The sequence below is a fragment of the Phyllostomus discolor genome, chromosome 13, assembly GCF_004126475.2.
Source record: "Phyllostomus discolor isolate MPI-MPIP mPhyDis1 chromosome 13, mPhyDis1.pri.v3, whole genome shotgun sequence".
Classification (NCBI taxonomy): domain Eukaryota; kingdom Metazoa; phylum Chordata; class Mammalia; order Chiroptera; family Phyllostomidae; genus Phyllostomus; species Phyllostomus discolor.
This window is the reverse complement of record NC_040915.2, coordinates 45,751,557-45,774,970: the sequence shown is the minus strand read 5'-3', so window position 1 is coordinate 45,774,970 and position 23,414 is coordinate 45,751,557. Positions and strand designations below refer to the sequence as shown.

Here is a 23,414-nt window from a genome sequence, read left to right as displayed (position 1 = left end):
ACCATTCCCACCAGCAGACGGGACGAGGCTCAGAGAGACACAGGGACAGCCCCCATCACAGAGCCAGAGAGCAGGTCGGTCTGGCTTTGAGCCTAGCAGTCTGGCTACACTCTCCCGCCTCCCTGGCTCCTGCCTAGGACGGGGAATGGGGCCCCACCCCGGGATCCTGGGCTTAGAGGGACTGGGAGGGATCGTCTCGCTCACTTCCCTCTCTTTCAGCCCCCAGTCCCTCCACAGAGGTGGCCTTGTCCACCTTACAGGGACTCTGCCATCTCTCTCAATCCCTGCTAAAGGGAAGAGCTGCTGTGGCCAGGAGCAGCCCTGCAGGTTTCATATGGCTCAGTGCCTGCAGCTCCATGATTTGGATTTCCAAAGTATAAATTAAAAGTAAATATGAAGCTAATAGTCATTCATACTATAGTATAAATTAGTCTTTGCAATTCCTGCCCCCCAAATCTACGACAGGGCCACCCTGGTAATTTTTCTCAACACATCCTCTTGTTTGTTTTTCCCAGAGTTCACTGCCATTTGTAATGATACACTAACAGGAGTGGCTGTTCAACAGGGACCCTCCCTGACGGTCTGTAGGAGATGCAAGGGTGAGAACTGTCTTGTTCTTTTCAGTGCCGGGAACAGAGTAGGTGCTCAGTAAACGTTTCCCAAATGAACTAATGTGCTCTTCCGTCACGAAAACTTTCTGGGAGTGGTTTCCTTTGGGAGCGCAATTCTCTTCACTCTTTGGGGCCCACTCCTTCACCCTTCCAAACCCAGCTCCCCTGCGACCTCTTCTGTAAGCTCTTCACCAGGATGCAGAATTCCCTTTCCCCCCGACCTCCGCTCCTTCCTGTTTCACAGCATTTATTAGATTGTAGTAAAATTGTCTGGGGCACAGTTTGAAGCTCCCTAAGGGCAGGGATGTTGGCTCTGAACCCCCGTTTCTCCAGACCCTGGCTGAACGAATGTTCTGGGTAATAATGGAGTGCTCAGGCCCTGTGGGGAACAGAGCAGGTGAAGACGTCCCTGTACACCCCGGGGAGGGACGGAGGCTGTAAGTCTTTAAGAACCTGCGGGCTCTGGCTCTAAGCCAGATAACGAGCAGTATTTCACATTGTGTTCATGCCTCCTGTGTTTCACAGAGTCCTTGACTCAGCTCTGTCGGGTGTTAGGTTCCTTATCTACAACATGGGGGCGAGACGCAGAGAGGTATAGCGACTTGCCCGAGAACACACAGCTGAGGCGGGACTTGAACTCAGGTCTGCGTGAGGCCCATGCTGGGCTGTGGAGAGAGATTTCAAGTGTTCCACCCCACCAGGCTCCTCCTTCCTTTCCTTCTTTGGGGAGCAAGAGACCCCCTCTCCGCCCCTGGAACATGCAGGTGGACTCTCCTCTCTGGCTCCACATGGACACCAGAGACAGTTCCTGCTCAGGAAGCCGGCCGAGACGCTGCCTGCCCTCCCCGCCCCGTGGGCCCTCCCCAGCTGCCCTACCTGTAGTTGTGGAACCAGTTGATAACGGTGTTGGTCTTGAGGTTGAGCTGGAAGGAGAGGAGCTCGATGGTCTGCTGGGAGGGGTAGGGCTCCAGCTGGTAGGCCTTCCGCAGGGCCTCCTTCTCCTCAGGCGCCAGCACCACTCGGGGCTTCTTGATTTGCAGGAGGCTCAGGTCCTGGGGCTGCAGGCAGGGGCTGGGGCACTCGGATCGGGTGGCTGGAGACTCGCTGTCTGAGCCGGTGCTGATGAGGCCGTACCTGCGCTTCAGGTAGGCTGGGGTGGGCGTGGGGGAGGGAGGGCTGAGAGGAGCCTGCCCAGAGGCACCTCAATACCCCCACCAACCCCAGGGGCAGCAGGAGTGTCAGGCTCCTGGGGCCGAACCTTGCACCAGCCAACCCCTCTGAGAGCCCTTTGTGCCCCAAACCTGGGGCCCAAGCTCCTGGTCTCATCCTTCCCCCTCTCTCCTTGCTCTCCTTCCACACCCTCCCCGCCCCTTGGCTGAGGCTCGCACCTGGCCACAGCTGCCTGCAAGCCCAACCTGCCTTTAAGGATTGGCATTAGCCCCCAAAATGCTAACATATGTAGGGGGCTTAGCAGGACACCTCACGCATAGGAAGTGCTCAAAAAAGGGCGCTGTGAGGCATTCTCAGACGTGTCGCTAAAACTCACTGAGGTCTTGTTGGGGGTAGAGGCAGGGAACCCCACAAATGCATCTCAACCTCAAATCATCAAAATGTGGAGGGAAAGCCCACTTTAGAAGGGAGGGTGTGAGGGATGAGGGTCTCACTTATCCTCACAGTAATGCTGTGGGGTAGACGCTACTGACTCTTAATCTCCGATGAAGTACAAGGAGGCACAGAGAGGGGGAGTGACTTGCTAAAGGTCACACAGCTGGGAAGTGGTGGGCCAAGTCCTCAAGTGCCAAGTTGTCAGAGCCAACAGCCCAGCCTTGGCCCTGGTCCACGTGTCCCTCACAGCCTGGTGGGACTGGGGGCTGTCTCCCCTCATGTGCCACCTGGGGTGCCCTGGGCGACGACTGTCAACTCCTTCAACCCCATTGTCCAACTGGGCCCTGAACTTTTTAAGGAAGGTCCAGGAATCCCTTGTGCACAGCATGGGACTGGGTGGGCACACAGCAGGTGCTCGCCGGCTCATTTCTTCAGGGATAGAAGATAACAACGGACAATGAAAGAGCCTGCCATCTCTTCGAGAGGCACCCCCCCCCCCCAGGCTTGTTGGCTGGGTTGATCTCACTCTGTTGTGCAGAATCTGGGTAACGGGCAAAGGGGGATGTGCCCGCGTACTACACATCAGCGAGGTGATGCAGAGGACGGGGGTCAGAGAGGGCGAGTTTGGGGCATGGCAGTGGGGCAGGCCGAAGACTTTCCAGGAGCCCTGGGCGTGTGCTAGGGCACCGAGGGAGACCGGGCACTGGAATTTCCACGGGGGAAGCAGTAAGTATTTTAACTGCTTTCAGGTGTGTTCTGTGGGACTGCTCTTCCTTGTGGTCCCACACCAGGCTAAGACCGGACCACCAGGGCCCGGGGTTTATCTGGGTCACAGCCAGATATGGTTCCAACGGGAAAACCTGAGGCCAACCCAGAGGACCCGGCGCTCACCTTTCTTCTCCAGCTTCTTCATGTCCCTCAGCTTCTCCACGTTGTGGGGGTCGCTGAGCCACAGCTGCATGCGCACAAAGGGCTCCCGGCCCTTCAGGCTGAGCTTGTGCCAGGGCTTGGGCCGGGACAGCAGGTCAGACACGGAGCCCTGCGTCAGGCCCAGGATGCTCTCCCCGAACAGCCGCTGCCCTGGGGACAGGAGGGGCCTCGTTACCCCAGGCCTGGCTGAGGCGCTCTCGGGAGAGGCCGAGCGGAGAACCCAGGCTGTCTCCACTGACTCGGACACGGGGGAGCCCACACCCAGCGTGGACCGAGAGGGGACCTTTCCGCACAACAGAAGGCTGCGCGGGTGGTGGTGGTGGTGGAGGGCAGACGGCTACCAACAAACACGCTTTCCTACTTCAGACGTCCTTCCCTCCTAGGGGGTCCCTGGAATTGTCTGCGAACCTCACGTGTGCTTTACTGTCACCTTGTTGGGCTGTAATTCGACAGATTCCACCAAAGTTTTAGTGTGCACAGAGTCTGATTCGGCGGGGCCCGCCCTGCAGCGTGCCTGCCCAGGGACGCAGGGCTGCATCTGCACACGGCCTCAGGGGGGCAGGGGACCGGGGACAGCCAGAACGCCCCCCAGCTGGGTGGGAAGCATGGGCCTCCTGGTCTGGAACTCCTGACAACAGTGCAAGAGAACGCAGGCGGCCCGGCTATCCTAACGTGCAAGGGTGTCCGCAGCGTGAGTTCCCAAAAGCAAGCTGTAGGGCAGTGTGTGTGCGTGCGAGAGATCTCATCTACGTGGAAAAGAGGGAAGAAGACCCCAGTGCGCACATATTCTGTGTGTGTTCAGAAAGTGTGTCAAGGGCACATAAAAACTGGATGGTGACTGGGAGGCCCCGGGTGGATTTATTCATGTGCTTGTTTTATCCAATTCTCTAGGGGCCCAGGTCCGAGTCGGGTGCCTCCTGGAGGGTCCCGGGTGTGCCAGGGCGGACGGGCGCCTGCAGGCTGGACCCCGCGCCCTGGGAGCTCACCGAGGGGACTGTTCTCAAGGAGAGTAGGGGCTGACTGGGGTGGAGGCAGCACCCCTGCCACCCCCCCCAGCCCACCACCTCGTACCGAGGTTATTGTCGGTGAGAACCTCTTTGACCCTCTTGGTGATGGAGTACGTGTCCAGCTCGGGGGACATGGCCACCATCTCCTGGATGCCCCCCGGGGCCTGGCTGCCGGGGTACATCTTCCCACTCAGCGAGGAGCTGGAGCGTCCCTCCGGCTGCTGGTTCTCCTTGCTGCTCTCCAGGGCCAGGCTCAGGGGCTCCTGGGCGCTCTTCTCAGGCTCCGTGGGGCTGGGGGGCGGGGACGGCGAGGACCTCGGCTCGGTGGGGCTGGCTGCAGGCCACAGAGAGACAGAGAAGGTGGTGACTGTGACCTGGCCTAGACACACACGGGCTGGGCAGTCTTGTTTGTCAGAACGGAGAGTCGGCAGCAACCCCTTTTGCAGCCACCATAGTATCTCGGGGAACGTCCTGGGTGGGAAAGCCGGCACATGAAAGTTTACATGGTCGCAAAGTGCCCCCCCCCCCCGCAAAGGAGTTATTAATCACAGGGGGACAACGGCAGCTTCACAGTAAAGACAGCTGGCAGATGCCACCTCGACCAAGTGGTCTGAGACAGCAACGCCCAGCGAGGGCCAGACCAGCCTCCGCTGCCTCCTGGCACCGTATCCGGTGGGACCTCGGCTCCCACTGGAACCTAATTCGTTCCGGAAGGCCGTTCAAGAAGTGGTTTGTTCGAAAACCGGATCTCCCTTGTTTGGCACCCGAGCAGTGCGAGACCGATCGTACAGGTAACAGCATGAGAGTGTTGTCCGGCCAAGAACTGAAGTTTTGTTTGACAACCGAGACATTTGGTCTGTGAACCGCCTGGTCGAGAATCGAACTGTTCGAGGTGGGAGATTTCGAGAACCAAGGTTCGACCGCGCTGAGACAGGCTCAGCGTCACTTCTGTGACTCCCCTGCCAAAAACGCACGGAACCCAGGGACGCGGCCTGGACCCGGTGACGAGGACACTTCTGACAAAACCGAGCCGGGACGGCGTGTGGAAGAGCCGGCTTCACCGGGACTTCCTGCTGGTGCCCGGTCTCTCCCTCACCAGCTGGCAACGAGGACAGCAGTGAGGACAACCACCAATGGAGCCCCCCCCCCAACTCCCGGCACTGAGCACTCCCGCGTGCCCAGGGCGGCGCTGCGTGGACCTGCCGGCCGGGGCCCCGGCGCGCCCGAGAGGTGTGCAGCGCGGCCTCAGAGTCCCGAGGGGGCCGTCACGGCCCCACGTGCTGGCAGCGCGCATCTCGGGTCTCAAGGACTCTGTGGTCCCACCTGCCCCCAAACTGGCCGATCCTGGACATCCGGGTGACATCCCTGTGATGCTGGAGCTGACACGGAGCTGACACGGCCCCGGTCACTGTCACCAGCACAGACACAATGCCAATGGGGAAGGGCCAGGCTGGGAAAACAACAGACTGTCCTCACAATAACCGATGGAGCAGGGTTTCTCTCCCTTTTTTAAAAAAGATTTTATTTACTTACTTTTAGAGAAATGGGAAGGAAGGGAGAAAGAGAGGGAGAGAAACATCAATCAGTTGCCTCTCACATGCCTCCAACTGGGTGCCACAACCCCCGGCATGTGCCCTGACTGGGAATCGAACTGGTGACCCTTTGGTCTGCAGGCCGGCACTCAATCCACTGAGCCACACCAGCCAGGGTCAGAGTTTTTCAATGAAAAAATTTAATTATAAAGTGTTTCAAAGCTACAGAAACGTGTAGAGAAGAAAATGTAAGTCCTCTCTCTCTCTTACCCGGGATCACCACCTCAATAGATGTTAACGCCCCCTGTTGGCTGCACATCTCCTTCGTTTTAAAGAAAAAAGGAAGGAGAGGCAGCCAGAGACTCCCTCCTGGCCAGTCTCTTCCTGCCCCCCCAACCCCCGAGCAGCCCCTTTCCCCAGGCAGGTGGGTGGTGGCTTCTTCTTTTTCACTTTAACGCATAAACTTGTAGCCCTAATACTGCAACAAGGTGCACTCCTGTCTGCGGGCATTACCTTCTAAAATCAACACCGCCACGGGGACCTAGGCTTTTGTTGCTTGACAATGTGTTTCAGGCAGCACTCCTGTGGGTACCTGTCCACCTGGTTCACTTCTGTGAACCCGAGATGTGGTTTGGTGCTATGGACTGACCCCCACCTTACAGATGGACAGACTGACTGCCCTGAGGCCCCAGGACTCGGAGTCTGGACTCTCCCTGCCTTTCTTTCTCTGGTCTCAGCGGCAGATCAGGTGTCCTGTCTTTGAAGTCCACTCATGCCCACGCATGGCCTGGACGGGCACCTGGATGGGCCTGCCCACTGAGCATCCTGGAGAGGGAACCTGGGCTCCCCGGAGTCCACCCCCTGCCCCTGCTCTCCACTCTTAGGCTCTTTGACTTCAGGCACCTCTCTGAGCCTCAGTTTCCTCACCGAGGCGAAGCCCAAGCCCCGTCCTGCCTATGTGTCATTAAGGGCTGCTCAAGGCCCTATGTGAAGGACTCTGGGGGTGCACGCTGGGTCCTTGGGAAAGAGACCTCAGTCAGCGGTTCTGACAGGGGATCGGAGGCGGGAGCTCCAAATGCAGCTGTTTTCTGCATCTGCTCTGGCACCGCCTGGAGGTTTGAACCCACTGGCAGATGCATGCCCCCGACTGCAGGAAGGGTGCACAGGGCAGGGGGCACCAGCTAGGAGCTCACTGCGGTCTTCCAGGGGGTCAGTAACGGTGGCCGGAGGGCAGGGCCGAGGAGAGTGGCAAGTGTGGGCAGCAAAGCAGACGCACGTGCCACTGCACAGCAGAAGAACGAGGGCTCTGCAGTTCTGGGAGCTGGCGGCGCCCCTCGGGACAGCCCTGTGGGCACTCACCCTGGGAGGCGCTGGGCTGCTGGCCCACGGCCTGGCCGAGCTGGTCCGAGAGCCACAGCTGCATGCGGATGAAGGGCTCCCGCCCCTTCTGCGTCAGCTTGCTCCACGGCTTCGGCCGGGACAGCATGTCACTCACACTGCCTTGTGACAGGCCCAGCACCTGGGGATGGTGGGGCAGAAAGGGCAGGTCAGCAGGCCCCGGGGACGGAGGCCATCACCTCCCCTCTCCCTTCAAGACCCTCAGGCACTGCTGTTCACTGAGAGGCCGGGGCTGCCTTCGTCTGGTCTTCATTCCCTACTCTGTGCCTGCTCCGTGCTGTGCCGCACCCCCTCCTGCAGTGCCCTCCCCAATGTCCCCACATGTAAAAATCTGACCCAGCCGAAAGACCCCTCATGGGCCCCCTCCTCCAGGAAGCTTTCCTGTGTCTCCACTTAGGTCACTTCTCCCTTCTCTGGGCTGGTCTGACTGCTTGCCTGCTCCCCTTCCTGGGCAGAGGTTATGTTAAAAAACTACATAACCACTGGTGTTGCAGGGGCACCGATCAATCAGGAGACCCCTGGCTGGACTGAACCTTAACCCCTTCAGTGGCTGGACCGATGAAGGGAGGGACTGTCCTGGAGGAGGGCTGGCTCAGTGGTCATTCCTAACCAGACAAACACGCTTCACCTATCTAACACCACAGAACCGAATGCCTTGCCTGTGGCCCTCCCCTCCCCACAGGGCTCAGAGACAGCTACTTACAGAAAAATGGACTTTTGTGGTCGCAAGGACCTGGGTTCAAATCCTGCTTTTGCCCTGTTCTCGCCCATACTCGCTTCTGTCCAGGCTACAAGCACCGGGGGCTGGGTCCTCAGTTGGTCCTCTCTCCCCGGTCCCATGGCCCTGAGCTTCCTGCCACCTCCCCGTCCCTGTTGCACCACCTTCACCTTCTCCCCAAAGATCCTCTGGCAGATCCCGTTCTTGGCTAGCTTCTCCTTGACCTGGCGCGTCAGCTCCAGCGTGTCCACCTCACGGTACATGTAGAGCTCGTACTGCTCAGGGGTCAGGGGCGGCACGGTGGGCTTCAGCGTGCGGGGCACATATGCTGGGTAGTAGGCCAGCCTCCCGCCGCTGCCCAACTCGGGGACACCCCCCTCAGCCTTGAGCTCGCCCAGCCTGGGGGGCTCATCCTCACCCCCTGCTGCTTCGTCCTCAGGGGCCGTGGGGGCCTCCTCCCCACGGGGCCAGGCCCGTCCATTGGGCTGGCCGGAGTAGCTGGAGGAGGAGGAGGAGAGTGAGGGCGAAACCGAGGTGTAGGGGCGGCTGAGCAGGCCTCGGTCTGAGGCCCAGTGCTGATCAAAGTAGCCGGCGTCGCCGATCTCGGACTTGACCTTCCGGATGATGCTCTGCACGAAGGCGGCGGGGGACAGGACGGTGAGGGGTGTCTGCGTGGCACTGCTGCTGGTCCCCCCACCGCCACTGCTGTCCTCCTGCTTGACGTAGGTCGGGGCCCCGTTCTGGCTCACCGCCGCCAGCGAGGGCCGCTCTGGGGGCGAGGGAGGCACCGAGCGGCCCCGGGGGCCTGCCTCCATCTCCAGCAGGGCCTGCTGCTGTGCTTGCATCTCCCGGCGGGCCTGTTCCAGAATGTTCTTGATGGCGTCTTCTGAGGTGCTGGCAGACGCTGTGCCGTTGGTGATGCTCAGCGGGGCTGAGTTCTTGGGCTCACCTGCGGGGTGCATGACAAGGCGGCCAGAGGCCCTTCATCAGGACATGGCTTAAAGGACAAAGATGGTCACAGCATCAGTCTTGACACCAGCAAAATGCTGCAAGCAATTTCTGTGTCCACCACCTGGGAACTGGGTAAGTAAATTATGGTCTGTCTCTATGGCAGACTATTAGGCATCCATAAGATGGGTAGACAGTGAGATTTTAGCATATGTTCAGAAACTACTCATGGGGGTAATGTAATGTACAAAAAGACTCCCCTTTTACATATGCTATGATCCATCTATGCAAATGTTCAAAGACAAGAAAAACACTAACTAGTGCACACAAAAGAGGCTGCTTCACTTATTCTACCCGCGAAGCAACGGCACAAACCCAGATGCCCACGGAGGAGGGAGTGGGTGATAAATAGCGGTAAGGGCACACAACGGAATACTACACAGCAGTAAAAAGTCACCGTGTAAAACCACACATGAATCCTGAATGAAAATGCAAAGCTCCAGAAGATGATACACAGTATAATCTGCTTCCTTTAGAGCTCCAAAACAAGCAAAATAAACAGTATGTTATTTAGTAAAAAACCCTTTTAAACAAATAAACAAAAAGGAACAATAGAACGTGCTTCCCTCTGCCCCATGAGTGGCCTCTCCCACACCGGGGTCTCCCCACCCTGGGACCACGCCAGGTCAACGCAGCCCTTTCTCTGTTACCTTGTTGTGCTTCCTGCCCTGGTGGGTCCCACAGCTCCATTAATCTTAAAAATAATTTCTCTTGTGTTTCTGATTAAAAAGTAATACAGCAAGGGAATGTTATTCAGCCACAAAAGGGCATGAAGCAGAGGTACCTGCTACAACGTGGGAAAAAAATCTTGAAAACATGTTGCTAAGTGAAAGCTGCCAGACACAAAAGGCCACATCTTGTGTAATTTCCATTTACACAGAATACCCACACTCGGGAGTCAGGGAGACGGGGGAGGGCCGGCGGCCGCCTGGGGCTCGGGGAGGAAGGGAACGCAGAACGACCGCTAAGCAGGCGCGGTGTCTCCTTGTTGGTGGTGAAGATGTTTTGGGACTAGGTAAGGGTGGTGGCTGCACGACACTGGGGGCATAGTAAATGCCACCGAACTGTTCACTTTGCAATGGTTAATCCTGTTACGTGACTCACCTCAATTAACAAAACAGTATGTGCACACTGCAGAGAGCTGAGAGAGCGAACACAGAAAGCTCAGGCGGAAATGGAAAGACCCCTCTGGCCTCCCTCCCAGAGGGAGCCGCAGGAAACGTCCCCGGTATTCCCTCGCTCCGTTTCTCGGCACCACGCGCGGACGGTCATACTGAAGTGCGAGTGTGGCCTGGCTCGTCCCCACTCCGTGTCCACGTGAGTATTTTCCCCTACGATTCAAAGTTCTCTCGCCCTGGCTGCGTATCTGGGTCGGTTAGAGCGTTACCCCCGACATGCCAAGGTCGCAGGTTCAATTCCTGGTCAGGGCACATACAAGAATCAGCCAACGCATGTGTACATAAGTGGAGCAACCAGTCGATGCCTGTCTCTCCCTTCCTGTCTTCAGTGGTGGCATGCCCTACTGAGGGGTCAGCCTCTGCGTTACCACCTGCGCCCCCCACCCTAGGCACTTAGGTTGTTTCTAGTTTCTCACTGTTGTGACAACGATAAAGGAAAGACTTGTCTAAAAACCTTTGTGCCCAGCGTGGACACTCCCTCTGGTTCCCAGAAGTGAAACTCCTGCGTTGGCAGTCAGCCACAGTAATCCCCGCATCCCCTCCCCGGGGGGCTGCTAGTCGCTCTCTGCTCAGCGCTGACCCTCAGCGCTGACCGTGTCAGGGTGTGGGGCTATAACCTTGGCCTCTTTCCTCCTCCCGCTGAGCCCTTCACAGAACGCACGCCTCCTGGCTGGCCCTCTGCCGCGATGCTGCCTTTCCACTTTCCCCACTGCTTCACTGCTGACCCCCGGTGAGAGAGGTCCCGACTAGGGAGCCAGGAGCCCTGGGGCCTGCCTTGGTCTCTGTGTAACTGTGGGCCCAGCTTGCCCTCTCTGGCCTCAGCTGTCCTGTTTCACGTGGTTCTTCTCACCTCAATGGAGTGTTTCATCTGCATCTGTAACCTGTGTCGAGCACACAGTAAATGTTCCCAGAATGATTGCCCTCTCTCACTACAGTGGTTGAGCAAAAGAAATGGGTGTACGCACAGGAGGGGCTCGGCAGGCTATGTGGCTGGGGCACTGTAGGCTCCTAGCAGGGTAAGCAGCCCTCCAGCCCTCTCGGGGAGCAGGCAAGGGGAGGGCCTCTGGGAATCTCTTGGCTCCCAGCAGCCAAGCAGAGGCTTGGGAACCAGGACACTTGCTCTGAGCCAACACCAGGGGGCAGCAGACACTGCAAAAGAGAGTGGGTGCCCTGAAACCAGTTCTAAGTCAGCAACCGCGTTATAACCACGTTGCACTCCACTGTGCTGGGTGCAGGGATGCAGCTGGTCCCTGGCTGCAAGAAGCCCCCAGACCAGTGGGAGGGACAGCCACATCAGCAGGGTCATTTGTAACATGAAAATGCAAGAACAGAGACATAACAATGGTCATGTTACCTGTAAGAAAGGCTAACTTTTCATGGGCGCCTTCTATACGCCAGATCCCAGGCTGCATGCTTGCCAGGGCTGATCTCACTTGACCCTCACACAACCTTAAGGACTATTAACACTGTCGTCATTTCACGGGTGAGAAATGGAGGCACAGAGAGGCCAAGGAAACTGGCCCGGGTCACGCAGCTCGTCAACACCAGGGCCAGGCACAATTGGCAGCACAGCACCCTGGCTCCGTTGCACCAAGCATAGATGTAATTTGGGGGGATCCGAGGAGGGGCAGTATCCACTCCATCTGTACGGGGTGGGGCGCCTGGAGGAGCTGACTTCTGAGTTGAGTCACACAGTGTGAGGAGCTGGCCAGGTGCCTGGGACGAGACCGGCAGCAAGGGATAAGGAGGAGGATGGTTTTAAACCGTGCACGTGTGCGACGTGGAGGGATCGGGAGGGCTCTGGAGACCGCAGGCCTTGTGGTGGCGCTGGGGTTTCCTCCTCAGGGCAACAGGGAGCCGTGGAAGGATTCTGAGTCGTGACATCACTACGTGTGTGCCCTAGGGAGATCCCTCTGATGTCCGGGTGGAGTGGGGCCTAGACCAGTGCAGACACTCTTACAGCTGCCCCAGCAAGTGGCGATGGTGGCTCACTAGCTGGTGGCAATTGGGGTGAGGAATGGACAAGCTTGAGAAAATCTCTTGGAGGGTGAGTGTCCCCTGGATGGGCTGGCTAAATGGCTGCCATGGGGGAGAGGTCAAGGGCAGCCCTTCAACTCACTCTGGGTTTCTAGCACCCTCTGTGACAGGTTCTCAGCCCTGAGTGGGTGACTTTGAAGAGGGAGTGAGGGGCAGGGGAAGACAGTGAGTTCCGTCTCAGACATACTGAGGCTCAGATGCCAGTGGGGACCCTGGTGGACAGGCCCAGCAGCTGGCTTGTGGCTCTGGAACTCGTGAGAGGTGGCCCCTCAAAGATATCCCCGTCCCCGTCCCCGGGACTGGTAGGTATGTTACCTTACACGGCAAAGGGGACTTTGCCCATGTGATTACAGTGAAGGGCCACAAAATGGGGAGATTATCCTTAGTTATCTGGGTGGCCCTACATAACCCCAAGGGCGCTTGGAAGAGGGAGTTGGGATGATCTGAGAGAGCTGAAGAGGCTGGGGTGCTGGACTTGGCAATGAAGGAAGAGTCCAGAAGGAAGGAATGTGGGCCTCCTTGAGGAGCTTGGGAAGGTAAGGAGTGGACTCTACCCCGGGGCTCCTGGAAGTGGGCAGCCCTGCCGACTCCCTGCCTAGCCCAGGGAGGCGGTGTTTGGCCTCTGACCCCCAGAACTGAAGACAACAAACTCGTGTTGTCTTTGGCCGCTGAGTCTGAGGCCGACAGCAGCACTGGGAGAGGACTCCGGCTGGGAGGGTGTGGAGGGCGCCGCTGGGACGCGGGAGGAGGCCGGACCAGTGCCTCCTTGGGAATCAGGAGGTGCAGTGCAAGGAGCGGGGACTGGCAGTCGGGGTGAGGCTCAGGCCGCGGTGCGTGTGACGTGCTCCCCCGTGATTACTGATCTGGGGCCCCCTGAAAGGCGGACACCGACTGGTCCAGGCCAGTGCTCCCAGAACTGAGAGGTGAGGGAGACATTCCGAGTTGTGCTGTCCCATACGGTTGCCACTTGTCACATGGGCGATGTGGCCAGTGTAGCTAAAGAAGTTGTCATTTTATTTAGTTGTAGTTAATTTAAATGGATACAGACACCTGTAGCTAATGGCTTTGTATTGGACAGCATGGATCCGGCGCTTTCCGGGCCTAGACCTTGCCTGGCTGCAGACCGGGAGAGGCTGGGATCCCCTCTGGGTGCACGATGGGAAAGGAGGGGCCTCCGGGCTCAGAGCAGGCCCCAGAGGCCACCGGCTTCGCCTGCAACACTCACCCCCCTTTTGTGACTCGATCTCCTTCTTGGCCTGCTCCAGGATGCTCTTGATGGCGTCATCTGAGCCCGTCTCTGGTGTGCGGATTCTCGGGGTGATGCTGCCTGGGAAAGGCAAGGGGGCCCCTGTTACGGGGACCTGCCTGTGGGGAGCAGTCCCTGGGGCTGGGCGGGGTGAATGGCCGGCCCCTCCCCCGAAGGGCTGGGGGAGTGAGGCCCAGACCGTGAGTGTGTGTGGCAGGCCCAGGGCCAGGCTACTGTGTGACACACTGTGGACCCGCCAGTGACTGTGGCTTGAAATAATAACGACAATGGTAGCAGCCACCGCCACAGCTCACAGTCCTCAGGCAGTTACTCTGTGCTTTACACTCACGTAACCCCCCTTGGAAGTGGATGGATGGGGTGGCTGAGGCTTAGGAAGCTCAAGTGAGCTTCCTGAGGTCTCCTCATGGGTGGAGGGCAGAGCTGGGGCAAACTCGGGGGCAAACTCTGGTGTTGTGAGGTCGGGCTTGGGCCCTTCACATGGGTTAGCCTGAAGATCGGGTCTGGCAAGTTTGGTGGTCACCCAGGCCACAGAATGGATGGGTAAACTGAGGCTCTGAGGTACCTACTAAGCTCAGGGGGAGACCCAGCCTTTTCCCACTGCTGTGGAGCTGCCCCGTGAGGGCCAGGTGGGGGGGAAGAGGCAGCCACAGGCCCCAGGAAGGAGGCAGAGGGGATGTGTCTCCTTGTTTCACAGAGGGGGAAGGCACGGCACAGGAAGGCACAGTCACTTGTTGCAGGTCACACGGCTGGAAGCGGCGGAGCTCGGCCCTGACCCCAGAGCCCGCGTTCTCAGGCCCAGCCAGCGGCTTGCCCGGGCCTGGCTGCGGGAAAGGCCTTGGGCAGGCACTCACCTCGCTGCCGCACCTGAATGGTCCTCAGGGCCAGCACGTTCTGCTCGTCCGACAGGAACTGCTTCATCTTGATGAAAGGCTCCTTGCCCTTCACCGTGAGCTTGCGCCAGGGCTTGGGCCGGGCCAGGATCTCGCTGACCGAGCCCTGCGACAGCCCCAGCACGTAGTGGCCGAACACCCGCTGCCCGATGTTGTGTTTGAGCAGCTGCTCCTTCACCTGGAACGCGATCTCGGCTGTGTCCAGCTGCTCCTCCTCTGCTCCGGGCCCTGCCCCGGCCATGCTGCCCCCACCACTGTCAGCCAGCTCGAGGCCCCCGGGTGCCTCAGGGCCAGGGGCTGGGGTGGCGGGGGCCGTGGGGGGCTTGGCGCCATAGAAGACTGGGGGAAACACCAGCAGGCTGCCCGACTCTCCCTTGAAGGTGGCTGAGGGCACCAGATGCTTAGATAGCAGCATGTCCCCCGACAGTCTCTCCCCTGAGGCCAGGCCAGGGAAGGGGGACAGCGAGAAAGTCCGAGGGCCATCGGGTCCCAGGCCAGGGCCCAACAGGGGCTGCCCAGGGCCTGGGGACAGGGGGTCTTCCGGCCCTGGAGGGGGTGGGAGCTGCGAAGGAGATGGGTAGGACTGCTCCGTGCCCAGAGAGTCCTTGATGGAATCTTCCTCCGATGGGTCCTCCTCTAGAGGGAGACAGACAGACAGAGGGAGAGAGGAGAGGTGGAGAGCGAGTGAGACAGAGAAGCAGATGACGATGGGGACAGAGAGACAGGGAGGGAAATACACACACAGAGAAAGAGACACAAAAGAGACAGGCAGGGAAAGAGCGGCAGAGAGACATCCCATGGGAGGGCAATTGTGTGTGAGATGGAGACAGTGAGAGTTAGAGACAGGGAGACAGGCAGAGACAGTAAAAGACAGGGACAGCGGGAGAGACAGAGATACAGAGAAGGAGACAGAGTGACAGTGGAAGACAAAGAGCGATGTGGAGACGACATTCAGAGACAGGGAGAAGAGGAAGGGGCAGGGGAGGGGAGAAAAGGGGGGAGGGGAGAAAAGGAGGGAGGGGGAGAAGCGCTATAGGCCTCCAGCGCTGACACCGTGTCTGCCAGCAGCCCCTCCCCCACCCTCAGATCCCGACCCTTCAAGGCCTGGCCCGAATGCCTGTTCTGGGGAGCCCTCCTTCCTGCCAAGAAGAACTTTAACTGAGCACTTGACATGGGCCCAGCTCCTTGCCTGGGAGTGGGGAGTTTGGATTAACCCCACCCAGCAGACGGGCCCACTCCTGGGTGCCCTGAGCCTGCCTCATCAGTGAAGTGGGGCCATCACTGGCACCCCCTCCCCATTTTTCAGGTGAGGAAATGGAGGCAGCAGAGTTTGGCTGGGGCCACACAGCTAAAAGTCACGGTGTCACTGCATACGGAGAAGGGACAAGTGGCTGAGCAGGAGACTTTGGAGAGAGCAGCGCCTGCAGGCCCTCCCCCTGCAGGTCTGCTGTGCGGGGCCTGTGAATGCCCTCCCCGACCCGTGACCTCATCCCACTGCCCGTGAAGGCGGGGGCTGAGTGCAGGCTCCGGGGCCCGAGCGAGCGGTCTGTCTTTGAGTGTGCGCACACGCGTGTGGACTTCCTACGGGACGGCTGCCAGCTGGCTCAGCCAGGGACGGTGTCCGGCTCGGTGCCCGGCACTCAGCAGGTGCTCCATCAGCGTGCACCCCTTTTCCCCATCATCCTCCGGCCCCAGTGGAGAGCAGTGGTCCGTGGACATGGAGGAGGCCAGAGACCCATGGCAAGCCCCACACAGCCCCTCAGCCCCAAGAACGTTCTCTCGCCTACCAGGGCTGGCCAGGAGACCGGGCTTCTCCAGCAGAAATTTCTGTGCGGGGAAGAAGGCCTCCTTTGCCATGAGCAGTGAGTCCTCGGGCTTGGCCAGGCTCTGAGGAGACGAGAGGCCGGGCTGAGAGGGCCGCTTGGGGGAAGGCTCTCGGGGACAGCCTGCCCCACGGGGACAGCAGCAGGGACGCTCACCTGGGGGAGGCTGCAGGTGCTGGAGGCCAGCTTCATGGCTTTCAGGATGCTGCCAGGGAGAGTGGAGACAGTGAGGCCAGCCAGGCTCCTCCTGGCTCGGAGAGGGGCCCTGGGGAGGCGCTTCCCATGACTCGCCCTCCCTGGCCGAGAACAAGCGCCTTCACCCCCCGGACCCACACAGCGCTGGGTTCCCTGTAACGGGGGCTGTCGGGAGCTTCCACTGTGCCTGGGAGGGGTGCTCTGCTATGCCCCCCCCCCCCAACACCGGCTGACTGAGCGTATGTGATCGACACACCCTCCCTGCCTCCCCTCCACCATCACACCACCGCCCCCAGCAAGGCTGCCTTTCCCGTTCTCCTTTAGATAGCTCTTGATGGCGAAGGACCGAGCATGGCACCCAAGGTGCCAGTGGTGAGGAGACAAGGACCCCACGAAGTGGAGTGTGCGGGAGGGAGCAAGGTGATGCACTTTGCTGAGGGCCCTTGCTGCCTGCACCGGTTACCCCAGCCAGGAAAGAGGGCCGGGGGGTTGGGGGGCCTCACTCTGCCTAGTACCTCAGCTCTGTTTTAATCTCTTCATAGTCGGACTGTGCCTGGAGCTTCTCTTCCAGCTTCTAGGGGAGCAAATAAAGATGGTGAGGCTGGGCTGTGCCCCCCAGGGATGTCCCACCCATCTCCCATCTGCCCGCCTCCTCCCCCGTGACCTACCTCGATGGCCTCGGACTTGGCGGAGAGCTGCCGCTCCAGGTCGGCAATCTGGTTGGCGGAGGCCTCCTCCAGCTCCTGCAGGGAGTTCTGGAGGTGCTGCACGTCCTTCAGCAGCCGCAGGATCTCCCGATCCTTGGAGGCCAGGGCTGCCTCGAGCCGCGGGCCCGAGCACAGCGCGAAGTTCACCTTATCCTGAGGACAGAGCAGGGCTTTGAGGGGCTGCGGGCCCGGCCTCCCCCTGTGCTGTCCAAGTCCCTGTGCTGAGCGCCCCAGAACGACTCGGCCCCTCCGACAGGCTGGCGGCTTTCCTCTCCCGGCCTCCGAGCCTTTCTGAGGCTGCACCTACCAGCCTAGATGCCTTTCCCTCTATTCTTGACACTAAACGGGTGGGAGGGAAAGTGAGCAGGGAAGGTTTTCAGGAGGAAGGTGTGTCTCGACCACAGTGAAGTTCAAGAACACATTGGGGATTGGAAGACTGCTTCGCAGCAACCACTAAAGGGGAACATATGCGCTTCCACTCGTAGGTGCGCAGGAGAAACGCGGGCCTCTGTGCACCCACCAAGACAGCCGGACCAATGCTCACGGAAGCCCACTGGAAACCCTCCACATGTCTACCGACCAGAGAATGCGGGCAGACTGTGGTGTATTCCCACAACGTAATACTCCACAGCGATGACAATGAATAACCTGCAACTACTCCAAAAACGTGGATGACTCTCCCAGATACACTATGGAGTGAAAGAAGCCAGATACCACGGGGTGTGTGTGTGTGTGTGTGTGTGTGTGATTCACTTAAGATCAGATACAAACACAGGCAAAAGCCATCTGTGTGTTAGAGATCAGGGGAGCAGCCCCTGGGTGGGGACCCACATGGGGCTTCTTGAGGGCCAGGAATGCTCTATTTGGTCTAGATGCTGGTTATGCGGTCTGTTCACGCTGAAAAACTCAGCATGCCGCATGCTTATGATATGCACGTTTCCCCTTCTATATATATATTATATAATAAGACATCTGTTAAAAAGAACAACAAAAAAAGGAAATAGTCAGCTGGGTGAGGAAGTGGTGGGAACAGGATGTTCCCAGCAGAGGGAACAGCACAGCCAAAGGCAGGAAGAGACGAGTAGGTTAGAGCCGAGGCCTTGCTGCCACAGGCAACACTAGGGGTGGCACCTTCCTTCTAGTCTGCCACCAACCCCGAGCCCCACTGCTTCTTCTCCAGGTTTTAGGCAACGGTCCTTCAGTCCTGGAGGAGGATGAAGAGGCTGCTGTCTGAGGGAACCTGCAGTCACGCAGATTTTGGGCTCAGTTACTAATGAACCTAAGAAGCAACATAAAAACAACAAAACAACACTGCCAACCCCGGTATTCTTCCATGGAGGTAAATGACAATTAAAACAGGAAGCGGATGCCATGAACACATTAAATTAATTAGCATCGAGCGCCACTCAGAAAAGCTCGCCCCCCAAACCAGCAGAGCTCCCCGTGGCTGATTAGCACGAGCCTTTGCTGGGCTCCACGGGGTTTAATTAAGAACCATCAGCAAATTCTCTCTTGGGCGCCCTCATGGGCTCTCTCATGCTCTCTCAGTCTCTCCAGTGTTCGCTCTCTGTGTCATGCAGATATCGGGCCCCCTGACACACACACACACTGCCTCCTGGGACACACCTATCAGACACAGCACACACCGACACACGTACCTGCCTGAACACTCATGCTGACACACACTCACACAGAAATACACAGGCATCAGGGCATCACCAGACACACACAGACATGTATGTGCTGAAAGACCATATGCTATTATAGGCACAACCCCAGACACATAGTAATAATAATAATAATAATAATAATAATAATAATAATAATGGCAGCATTAGACAGTTACTGAGCACAGACTGAACCAAGTACTACTTTAGGTACCTTACATGTAATCCTCTCAACATCCCATAATGCAGGTCTGACTTGCACAGATGAAGAAACCGAGGCACGGTGAGGTTAAAAACACAGTCATTTTCCAAAGGTCATGAGCAGACACTCATTCCAGCACTCAAACAGAGAGACGGACACAGACGTACGGGCCTGTGCACCAGGGTGTCAGGCGAGGTAAACCTCATGCCGGCCACTTCAGGTTCACGGGTGGAGACCGCAGCCACCCTGGGGCAGACCCGTTGCTGTGTCAGGAATTGTGAATCAAATGCCTCGGATGCGGAGATCTATAAGCAGGCGGACCATTTGACACAAGAAACCCAAGGCTTTCTGAGAGAAGAGAGATGGGCAGAAGGGTAGGCTGGGGTGGTTCTAAGTCCCCTGGCAGAAAATGGCCCCAGGACCCCAAAGGGTTGCCAGCCAGGTGGAGAGAGAAAGATGCACAACCAGGTTTAACAGACACGTTGGGGTTAGTGACGGAAGACTGGTTCTTTGTAGCATGTGGCTGTCTGGGAAACCACGCTGGAATCACCCCACCACGTTTTGGGAACCAATGGCTGGGTATGAGCGTTAACTTCAGGTCTTGGTTATGTGGCCCCACTTTGGTCTTGGTCTGGGAGAATGCCACACGTTCACCAATCAGTGAGACCAGCAGCCAACAGCGACACCTGGTGGCAGCCACTACAACTGCACCGCTGCTCTATTGACCAAACCCACCATCCCACCCTCTCCAGGCCTCTTGCAGGGCGGGCATCTGGCAATAGGAACGATGGTCCTCTTTGGTCTGAGTAGGTTCCTGGCATTTTTGGACAACTCGGGGTAAGGGGACCTTCAAAGGAAGATACTGGACTTCCAGTTCATCAGGATAGAAGAAGCTTGGGCTTGAAAAGTTAAAAGAGCTGGGGCTGTATTTTTACCCCAGCTGGTAAAACAAGTCACACAGTGACCTTGGCAATGAAGATGCTACATGCACTGTGAGCACAGAGAGACCCACACATCCACGTGCACACTATCACAAAGGTGCGCACAACCAACCTACATCTCCATACCCACAAACGTGGCCTTCCTCGGCCTTTCCCTCTGGCTCTCCCACCATCCTTACCCCGCCGGGGCCCTGCGGGGAGCAGCAGGCCAGGCGGATGGAGCTGTTGACAGAGGCAAGTTGTTCCCGAAGACTTTCCACCTCCCGCTGGGCGGCCTCAGCTCTCTGTGGGAGAGAGGGACACGTGGGGTTAAGAGGTGCGTGGGCCCTCCACCATCTCCCCGCACCGTCTCAGGCATGGGCTTGGCAGGCAGGACTCTGAGGGCCCAGGGTCCTACTTTTTGGGTCTTGGATCCTGGACTTGACTTTTGGCTCCCCCAGGGCTCTCGGGGTCCCAAGAGGAGTCAGAACACCCCCATCCACCGGGGCAGGAGGGGAGATGCTGTCTCCATGGGACGGGCACATGTCCACGCCCTTCCAGGCCACTTCTGCCTGTCACGCAAACTTCGGGCCACTCTGGTCAGAAGGCGAGTTTGTCCCCAGCTCCCAGGCCACCTGGTGCGGAACCCTGGATGGGGCATCAGCTGAGGTGGCATCCCAGCCCACAAGCTGCTGTAGGCCGCTGGGCAAGTCACTTCCCCTCCCTGGGCCTCAGTTTTCTTCCTGTGAAATGGGGGAAATGAAACCTCTCTCTCGAGGAGGCGTGTTGACATATTTCTAAATCAGAAAGAGGCAGTTTATTTAATTGGGTCTCTGGGGGATCTTAACTCTTCAAACATTTCTGAGAAAAAAAAAACTTGGGCGGAAGCATCTAAATGTTAATAACAACCTAGCCTCGTGGCTTTGGAGAGAAATCTGTACTTTGTCACTGCCTGGCTTGTGTGACCTTGGGTAAGAGATTTCATCTCCCCAGCTTCAGTCCCCCCCGCCCGCACAATGCGGATTACAAATGCAACCATCTCCTCGGTTGTTTTTTAAGCAAGCGATTTGGCAAAACACACCTCATCAAGCATCTTAGCTTGGTGCCTGACGCACATAAATGTGTCAATAATTGGTTAATTTTATTGGTATCAACAGGGTATGTGGGATCTTGGGCCACGACGTGAAAAATCAGAACAGCTGCAGCTTTATTTTTACCCTCCGCTGGGGACACGGGCTCGAGTGATTATGTTTATCTTACACACTGGTCTCGGCAATCAAGAAGCTATGCCCACTCCGTACACACAGAGAGCCACACACGTCCATTGGCCCATTTTGTTAATTCGTTTTAAATAATTTGTTTATTTGTTTATTTATTGGTATCCTGCCTTGTTCCAGAAAAGGCTTGAGTCAGTTTTGCTTGGGGTGTGCGGCTGCAGAGAAAATATTTTCGTTTCTGCAGTTAGGGCTTTCGGAGCAAATGTGACTGGAACTTGGCATCTGGGCTGAGAGACAAGCCCAGGAAGTCAGTTGGTGGCTGATGAGCTCGGGGACTCCAGAGACTCGCCTCCCAGAAGGTGTGCTTGCGGTTCAAGGCGGGATGAGACCCAGCCTGCGGACGAGTCCCTTGGGTGGCAAAGCTGGGCTCACAGCCCACGGTCTCACCTTCCCCTGAGACAAACATTTGCATTGCCAATGCTAAAAACCCAGTACCCCGCCCCCCTTCGGTTCCTCACGACACTCAGGAGATCAATTTGTCTCCCGTCTCCCGCTCTCAGGAGGCCCCTCTCCCAAATAACTACCCAGGCTCCTGGTTAAGGGGTCCCTCGCCCACAGCACAGACACGAGCAGGGTGACCTCAGGTTCCATCTCATCACCCCGATCAGAACTGGGGCAACCTGGCAGGGTCTCTGCTGTATCAGTAATAATACTGCTCTGCTCTGCTCCAGAATCCTCCTGTTCACATTCAGAGTATTAAAAACTTAGTACAGTGACATTTCTTTTCTTTTCCATACTTTCTATAATGAGCAGGTTTTATTTTTTAAAAGATTTTATTTATTTGTTTTTAGAGAGGGAAGGGAGGGAGATAGAGAGAGAGAAACATCAGTGTGCGGTTGCTGGGGGCCGTGGCCTGCAACCCAGGCATGTGCCCTGGCTGGGAATCGAACCTGCGACACTTTGGTTCACAGCCCGTGCTCAATCCACTCAGCTATGCCAGCCAGGAGCAGGTTTTAATTTTATAATCAGAAAAAATAAACATTAAAAAAAGTGCTTCCTATTTAAACTACTCTAATTTCCTGCCCTGGCCGGGTGGCTCAGTTGGTTGGAGCATCGTCCCCCACGCTAAAAGACTGGGGATTCGATTCTGGGTCAGGGCACACACCTGGGTTGTGGGTTCCGTCCCCAGTAGGGAGGGGCACATATGGGAGGCAGCCAATCAATGTTTCTCTTTCTCTCTCTCCACCCCTTCCCCTTTCTCTCTAAAATCAATGAACATATCCTTCAGTGAGGACTAAACAAAAAAACTATTTTAAGATCCCTTCTCTTTAGCCAATTTGACTGGCAAAGATCCAAAAGTCCCACAACATACGGCACTGGCGAGGGTACCAGGAGATGAGCCCCCTTCTGCCTTGCTGGAGGCACGGCCCCGTGGAGGGCAGTTTGGCCACAGCTGCCGAGTGACAAACGCACAGACACTCTGCCCAGCAACCCCACTCTGGGGATGTACCCGATGTAGAGGCTCGGGCACGCACACAACGCTGCCCGCACACGGTTACGCGCTGCAGTGTTGGTGACGGTGGTGAATGACTGGAAACTCCACGAATGCTCACCAACGGGGGACTGGTTGCACCGGTGGGGAGCCGGGGTCGGCAAACTGCAGCCGCTGCCCGTTTCTGCAAGTAAGGTTGTGCTGGCACACGGCCACGTACACTTGCTCCCATACTGTCTATGATTTCGCTGTAAATGGCCAAACGAACAGTGTGACAGGGACCTGCACAGCTGACATTGTCTGGTCTCCCATCCTTTACAGCGAGTTTGCGGTCTCCTGGGTTAGAGGATGGTGTGTCTGGTGGTGAGACACTACACAGCAGTAAAACAGAAGGAACTGCTTTATAGCCAAACGTGAAAGAGCTCTGAGAAGTAGAGGCTAAGGTTCAGGGGGGTATGGACAGTATGCTACTGTTTCTGTTTTAAAAAGGAGTAAACACAACTCTGGAAGGAGATGTGGGGAGCCGGTAGGAGAGGCTGCTGGTGGAGAGGGAGGGACGGAGCTTTCTGGGAGCCTTCTCGGGTTGTGAACTGTGTAAGCGGGTTACCTATTTGAAACATGAACCCGGCAGTGCCGTCCTCTTCCACGCTGCCTCTGCAGGACAGCCACGCCTCTGGAGTGCCTTGAGCCAGAGCACCTGCCCGGCCGCAACGACCTCCTCTGGGGGCCTTCCTCAACTGCCCCCAGGGAAATGGCCACCTCCCCTGTCACGAGGCTGGCCTCTCCTGGCCACGCCCCGAGCTGCAGCAGAGATGTGGTGGGCCCCCAGAATCTCAGACTGGGTCCACGTGGCCATGCCTCACCACCTTTCCAGTCCTGCCCAGCTTTGCCCACCAGATCCGAAGCCAGAGGGAGGCAGCATAAGGGGCCCCATTTATAAACGTGAAAAAGGAGACCTTGAGAGACTAAAGGGCTTGCAAGGACTCAGGCTGGGACTAGAAGATGAGGCC

General features: G+C 57.6%; 1 protein-coding gene across 3 annotated transcripts in view; it reads right to left on the bottom strand.

Moving 5' to 3' along the window:
- Positions 1 to 23,414, bottom strand: part of CUX2 (cut like homeobox 2) — a 219,988-nt gene that overhangs the window by 3,172 nt on the left and 193,402 nt on the right. For all 3 annotated transcript variants that reach the window (XM_028528014.2, XM_036014935.1, XM_036014936.1), the window contains 12 exons: positions 19,896 to 20,000; positions 16,868 to 17,059; positions 16,715 to 16,773; positions 16,161 to 16,209; positions 15,969 to 16,068; positions 14,143 to 14,817; positions 13,250 to 13,351; positions 7,972 to 8,750; positions 7,045 to 7,204; positions 4,218 to 4,487; positions 3,108 to 3,296; positions 1,488 to 1,761 (listed from right to left, as the gene is read on the bottom strand). In XM_028528014.2, coding sequence (XP_028383815.1) covers positions 1,488 to 1,761; positions 3,108 to 3,296; positions 4,218 to 4,487; positions 7,045 to 7,204; positions 7,972 to 8,750; positions 13,250 to 13,351; positions 14,143 to 14,817; positions 15,969 to 16,068; positions 16,161 to 16,209; positions 16,715 to 16,773; positions 16,868 to 17,059; positions 19,896 to 20,000 — 2,954 coding nt within the window. The remainder of the gene's footprint in view (positions 1 to 1,487; positions 1,762 to 3,107; positions 3,297 to 4,217; positions 4,488 to 7,044; positions 7,205 to 7,971; positions 8,751 to 13,249; positions 13,352 to 14,142; positions 14,818 to 15,968; positions 16,069 to 16,160; positions 16,210 to 16,714; positions 16,774 to 16,867; positions 17,060 to 19,895; positions 20,001 to 23,414) is intronic.